Source organism: Vidua chalybeata, chromosome 16, assembly GCF_026979565.1.
Source record: "Vidua chalybeata isolate OUT-0048 chromosome 16, bVidCha1 merged haplotype, whole genome shotgun sequence".
NCBI lineage: Eukaryota > Metazoa > Chordata > Aves > Passeriformes > Viduidae > Vidua > Vidua chalybeata.
Window position 1 is genome coordinate 7,433,729 of NC_071545.1, and position 7,269 is coordinate 7,440,997.

Below are 7,269 nucleotides of genomic sequence, written 5' to 3' on the forward strand. Positions count from 1 at the left end.
AATTAGTAAAAGATAAATAAATCTCAGTCTGAAAACACTTGGCACTGAAAGGAAAGCCTGTACCACCAGGAAGTACATGGTATTGTGGGGATTGCAGTGAAGGCCAGGAGCTGGACTTCAGTGACCCTTGTGGGTCCCTTCTGACTCAGGACATTCTGTGATTCTATGACCTGTGCTCCCCAGCACCACAACCTCCCTTAGGGTGACCCAGTGAGTGATTCCTTCTGAACCCAGGGGCCTCCATACTCTACAAGGTATCCATCTTTAGAACATTCCTATTTCAGGTGTTGAAATTCTCTTTTCAAGACTGTGGATGTACTGTAGATCTTCATTTTTGCCTCTTGGAACAGTCCTTGTGTACCATCAAGTAATTGTGGGCACAAGATCTAACATAAACATACATATTTGCAAACTTGTTTATTTTATATATATCTGCTGTAAGTAGGTACAATCTCTAAAGGCAGAAAAAGCTGTCCTTGTAAGAACTTTCTGAAACTAAAAATTCCAATAACTAGTTGAATGCCTGAGAATACTGTAGAAATAGTTGACTAATGAAATACTAGAATTAGAAATAATATGACAATATTAATGCAAGCACAATGGGAGATCTCTAAGGATGGTGTACTACCGTCTCCACTGACTGCAAGTATTAAGGTTTACAGCTGTACTGGAATAACTCATTTATTATTACTCAGTAGAAATACACTTCTCTCCCAGTCATCCAACACCCAGAACATAGTTGTAATAATCAAAAGATTTGGTGGTAACTAGAACAGTAGCTCGTTCTTCAGTAGCTGGTAATGGAAATGAAGTTTCACAGCCAGTCTGAGGTTTTACCAAGCCACAGTCACTGCAAGTGCATTCTTCCACTGAATACATTAATGTTTCACTTGGAAGTGTGTGTCTAATTTCTTCTGTATTCACACTGCTTTCAGTATTAGCCTTGAGAATATTATTCAGCTCCACAGGGGAGTCTGTAAATATACAGAAGTTAATTTAGTACATACATCATGCTATACTAGACAAAGAGCTATTAAAGATCTAGATTTCATTATGGTCCAACTATGTTCTAACCTTTGAAAATTTTAAGGTATAGTGAATGTTTTAAGATGTAGCTACATATGATAATCTTTTGTTCAATGACAATACAACCCTCTAGTTCAGAATAAGTCTTGAAGTAATTCAACACGTTTTCTAATCAGTTATTATTTATTGTCTGAAAACTCACAAATATAGTATTTGTGAAACAGAAAAAACCTTTTTTCACCTTCGCAAAATATACCACATATGCTTCTCACAGACTACAATAGTAAATTAAATCATTTAAAGTCTTATAAAATGAAAAGCTAATATTGAATGTGTATCCTCTGCCTGGGAACAATTCCTTTTGCATTCAGTGAGGGTGAAACCATTATGAAGTTTTTTGCTTTTAAGTTTTCATAAATGATGTCTCAAACAGCAGCAAGTAAGCCAGGTATGAATATACAACAACAAAATCCTCACGGGATCCAGAATCAACAAAGAGAAATGGCTGCTTTTGCAGCAAGTCAACCTCTGGATATTTATTCCCTAATAACTATGATAATTTCATGGACACTATTTGAGGAATACCAAACAATCCAACAAAGACTAAACAATCCAACAAAGACAGTCATGAGAATCTGGAATATATACAATGTTTTTACATGTTAAGAGTAGCTAAAATGTACAATGATCTAAAATTATTTGATGAAGAATTTATTCACCTGTGTTTTCCAGTTTTGCTTTTAGTTGCTTTAGGTGCTTCCATTTAAACAAGACCATTAAGGTAAACAGAGTGAATATTAAAATCAACCCTATGCCCAAACAAATCCAAAGAATTCCACTTGAATCGGTACCTTATGAAATAAAAGAGATGCATTTCATTAATCATAAACAATAACTAATGTACAGTAAACATGTCCAACACATCAAACCTGAATGTAAAATACAACAAGAAGATGCCCAGCACAGCCACGGAGTATTGCAGAAATCTACTTACTCTTCTCACAGTAGTTTTCACAGGAGGGCGGTGGTGCACTGGAACACCGGAGGTGACAAGGAGTACAAGAGAGCAGCAAATTATCAAAGTATTCATTTTTGGGGCACTGTGCCATCAGGGGCAGTAATTATGGAACTACAAAGCCACAGAAATTGTAAAAGAGCGAGGATCATGTACAAAAGACTTCTCAGTTCTCAGTTTGAGCAACTCTAAGAACAGCTAGCAGTAATAATGGACTTCCATCACAGCTCCACTACATGGGATCATGTTACAGAAAATGGATTTAACTCTGAGGTCCCCAAGGAATTACTGTTCCTTTTTTGGCGATTCACAATTTTAGAAAAACTGAGCAGCTGCACCGAGATAGTTTTCAATGTAAATTTTGTCTGAAACAGGAAATGGTTATTTATAGAAGATGTTTCTAGAGCAGGTGCTAAATACTACAAACTGCAGAGAAGAAAGATCTCCAAACAGGACTTCATAATAATTGTTCTTGTCTCTAAAACTGGGGTTTTTTTTCATGGTGATTGCTTCTCAGTTCTGAATTAGCCTCTGACTACAGACTGTCACAATCAAAGTAGTTTACACAGCTAAGTTGTATCTTGATGTTTTATTCTAATAGAATTTATTTTAAATACAAAATTAGCTAATGGTTTCTAGCAAGTAGCAATAACTGCCTCTATCCAGTATCACTGCCACAGACGGATCACAATTACAGGCTCTCTATCATATTTAATTGCCTTTTTGACTACAGAAATATAAAAGGAAAACATTGTATAAGGAGTTGTAATTTCAAACCACATTACTATGAGACTTATATTCCCACAAAATACACCACGTGGGAATACACAAACTGTTTTTAGTGGAGCAGTCTAACAGATCTGTAGTCTAGTCTCTAGCAGATGGAAATGCTTATTGTGGCTTCTGCACTTGTTTCTATGGCCTTGCACAGCTCAAGACTTTCTATTACAGGCTTTTCTCCCTCTTCAAGATTACTGGATAAATAGGAATTGATGAAATCTGATTTAGGTGTGACAAAAGAAAATAAGGGTAGAGACTGTGGTTTATGCCAAAACTTTCACTAGGAAGTCAGTGCTGGTGCTGAAGTCATAAAACTGGTTCTGCCTTGCTCCATACAATCACAGTCTGGGGGGAGAAACCTCAGTTATGGCTGCAGTATCATCCATGTTTCTGATGAAGCACCATTTGGTACTTTATGCACAGAGTAATTTCAGGTTTTGCTTTTAAGATCCTGTTTAGCCTTTTCAGTCATGGAGAGGACACTCACATTCTCAACAGTGATCTCAAGAAAGCAGATACTCATGAAGGTACTCTTCATGGTATCCACAGGTACAGTAAGTGAATTTCAGGATAGACAAGCTGATCCAATTCTTTAAGCTTTTATCCACTGACTTTGGTGAAATTTCCCAGGCTTTGCTGCACTTCTGGATTACATTTGCAGGGGTGCAACACCTTACATTTGTCTTTGTTGGACTTTGTTATGCAGTCCTGCTCTGCGTGTTGCTGTGATGTATCCTACAACTGATATCTACTTGATATGATATTGGTACTATTCATAAAAACTGTAAAGGGGCTTCGCAAGAGAAATGTTGATCTAAAAGCAAGGAAAGAATTAACAAAATGTGCCTATGTCTGGAGGTCACTAAAGATATGGATAGATTACATACAAATAAGCTGATTAAATGTCTTGGTGTTAGTGAAAGGGATAGTCCTGCTCTTCACTCTATGTACTCTGAAATGTGAGGAAGGGCTGGAGGGCTTACCTGACCACATGGCAAGCAGCTTTAATTCATTAATTGAGTCAGTTCATGGAGTTTTATATCCTAGGCCCTGGAAAAAAAGGCCAGAAACAACACAGAAAAAAAAATTATATATAGACAGCTGATCATCACTGGCAACATGCAACTAAGTCCACCAGAGAAATCCACATTTGGTGAACTAATGCACCAATGTCTTAATTTGAAAAGTCCTGTCAAACTGTAAGTACAGTAGAAATTAATTTATGCCTAATTATGGGAGATTGTATATATAGGATAACAAGGTATTGTGGAAGAAATGCTTTCTCTCTCAGTTGGCCAGAAAGTTTTCCTGTATGGCTGGTTACAGTTCAAACATATTTCTTGTAAGACACAAAGTAAATACAAAGTAGTCTCATACTTTCAGTCAAACTCTAGGAAACTTCCCCCCAAGTAAAAAGCACAATACAGCTCATTTCATCAGAGCTCTGGAGAATGATGCTGTCTCTTACAGCAGTAATTTTCCCTCTACAGTTGGACTACTATTTCCCAAAGCTTACAGCCTTTAAGGATAAACTGATTTTTTGACAGCTGTGCCCCAAACCACAAATCATTGATAATGAAGCAATACATTTTTCACACATTGGAAACTGCGGAGCAATGACAGTAAAGGGTCTCTACTGTGTCATTCCTTTAAGCAGCCACTATTCAAGTGCCAGCCTTTTTCCCTTAGCTGTACACAGTGCCATGACAAAACACAGGCAACAAATGGTTCAGAAAACAATGAGGAATTATGGTTGTCACAGTCTGCTGCCTTTGTTTTCTGCACATCCTAACATTCAGAAGTTCCTCTCCTCAAGGGCATGAAAGCAAGCATGTAATCAATTGATCTTGATAAGCAATAGATCCCCCTGATAGATCTCACTACACATCTAAAGCACACGTTATTTCAAATCTAGGTCCAGGAGTAAATAAGACATTTTCTAGCTTAACAAGGTTCTTGTGCAACCTTCATTTTTGAGTAATTTTGATAGCAATGAGCTAATATTAAAAAAAAAACCCAAACAAACAACCCTTTAAGCTCTTTTTTGGGAGAAGTGTGCTATACCAACTGGTTTTAATATGAGATGCTTTATACCTGAAATGAGAAGCTGTTTATAAAGTAAAATATTGGATTCAGCCAACAAATGAAACAAAAACCAGAAGCATTAAGAATAAATTCATTAAGTGATATTAAGGATATTGTTACTTAGAAACTGTAGCTATGTTATGTTAATAATTGTTCCATTGCCTTGTATAATATACATTAAATCCTCTAAGCAGAACATCGATTTGTTATATGTAGACTATACAAACAGAAAAAAAATGAGATGATGGTATGGAATGATGGTTCTCCTACAGCCATATTTACCTTTAGGGAATAATAAATATATGCCTTACTTACCAGTAAAGTTACATTTCAGCTTTTGTTCAGTTACGGAATTTACAGAGCTTGCACTGGCTTTCCAAACATTTACATGTTGATGCTAATAAATGCTCTCTTCTTTTAATTTGATTTTGCTTCAAAAGGATGGCAGAAATTAGCATAGTTGGACAAAATAAGAAAGGATTTATCAACTACAATAACCATTTAAGCATAAATCACAAAGTATTGCCAGGTAAGTATTTCTGCAATTACCTTACTGTAACTGAAATTCAAAAACTCCCCAAGATATCCTCTAAGAATAATTCAGACAAGATAAGTTGGCCTGCTGGAGTTGGCATCCTTACAGAGAGCAATGGGAAAAAAAATGCAAGAAATGAAGTATCAACTGCAGAAAGAACAGGAAGAAAAAAGAGAAAAGGAAAACCAATTCTCAGATTTGTTTCTAAAATGTTTCTGTCTGACTCAGGAGTGACACCTGGGGACAATTTATCAAGACTAGTATGAATTATATTTTCTGTTTGTTGTTTAAAAGAATGGTTTTAGCACTGACAGTTCTAGTAGGGTATCAAATTGGTGAACAGGATTTCAAGAAATCAAGTCATTTTTACTGGTGAAGGGGGTACAGGTGAAGGGAGCAGAGCCCAGCACAGAGCAGGAGCTGGTGCTTTGGAGTTGTACCCAAACACACACAAATGTTTTAGACCTACAGCCTTCTCCCATGGAAGCAGAACACCTCCAGTTCCATGTCACTCTTACAGAAAACAGGCACACCAAGCACTGAACATCCAGCCAGAGCATTTCCTGCCATGAACCCAAATTTGACTGTTGGTTTTGTTAAACATTTGGAGAAACCAAAGACTTCCAGAAATCCTTGTCAGTTCTTATTTGTGACATGTTAAATTGATATTATGTGACAGAAATCAGTCACCTGGAAAAGGTAAGAAAAATTTTATCTTTCACTATTTAATTTGAAAAAAGCTGTTGTGAGTATCTAAGCAAAAATAATAAAATGAGGACTTGGATGGAAAATCAAAGTAAGTAATATCATCATGTCAATGATTAAAGATTGAAATTCATCTGTCACAGAACAATAACTTGAGATATGTTTACCACACATAACTTAAACAACAAAGTTTTGTTCTGGCACTGCTTCAGAGTTTCTCTGTTGAAGCTTGTGCCAACTTTTTTGCCTGACTGTACTTCAGAAATTCTGCTGGCATAATTACATAGCACTTACCAAGAGAAAGAGGGTTTTCTGCTAGGACTATAACATTCCCTTCACAAACAACATTAGCTGGGCTGACAAAGGAATTCTTCTGGTTGTATAGTTGCTTCTACATTGATGGTTTTGTGCTGGCACAGCTCTTTTTTTCCCACTCACTAAGGCAACTGACCTACACTGTCAAATCTTATACTACAGGCTTGCTCTGATCCTCTCCAATTCTCTAAAGCCATTTACAGAATATATCCCCTTAAAAAGTCTCGTATAAATCACCTCACCTCAACAATCCTAAAAATCTGTAAGACCAATGTGCATACCAAAAAACACCACTTTTTCTTCTCAAAAGTTATTGCACTTCAAGGAAAAGCAGTCTTACAGACAGTCGCCTCCTAAAACAGTGTTAAAGCTTTCTGAAAGAGTTACTTTCAGAAATCCATGTTTTGTGAAGTGCATGCTTTAACTGTATGGCTGGGAGGAGATAAGCTCCCAGCTTATCTAAGAATGTTCTAAGAATGGGGCACACACTGCTAGTAAATAAAAGAATGGAGCTATTAAAGGGTTCATCATGTTCATTAACTTTTACAAGCTGCACAGAACAAAGCTGCTCTTAGACAAAATATTGTTTAATGTCATTTGCACACAGAGCAAAAACAAGAACAATGTGGATTTTGCCTGTTTGGTTCAGCACATTTTAATTAGACCACAGCTTTGAAAAGAGTGATGTTGCTGGTGCTACATTGAGTATTTCCAAAATGGATTAAAGAGCAAAACAACAGAAGAGAAAATGTTCCTTTAAAATAGTGATTAAAATAACAATAGTATAAACACAGTCAATTAAATCACA

General features: G+C 36.5%; 1 protein-coding gene across 1 annotated transcript; it reads right to left on the reverse strand.

Annotated features, from left to right (window-relative positions):
• Positions 1-477: 477 nt before the first annotated feature.
• TNFRSF17 (TNF receptor superfamily member 17) lies at positions 478-5,329 on the reverse strand. The gene is made up of 4 exons (XM_053957207.1): positions 5,222-5,329; positions 3,805-3,871; positions 1,746-1,877; positions 478-974 (listed from the first exon to the last, which is right to left on the reverse strand). The coding sequence occupies exons 2-4, from the start codon at positions 3,812-3,814 to the stop codon at positions 718-720; spliced, it is 399 nt and encodes a 132-aa protein (XP_053813182.1). The 5' UTR covers positions 3,815-3,871; positions 5,222-5,329; the 3' UTR covers positions 478-717.
• Positions 5,330-7,269: the final 1,940 nt, after the last annotated feature.

Coding starts and splice junctions, on each gene's coding strand:
- TNFRSF17 (XM_053957207.1), bottom strand. Junction 975..1,745: donor AGCAAAACTGGAAAACACAG/GTGAATAAATTC, acceptor GTATATTTACAG/ACTCCCCTGTGGAGCTGAAT.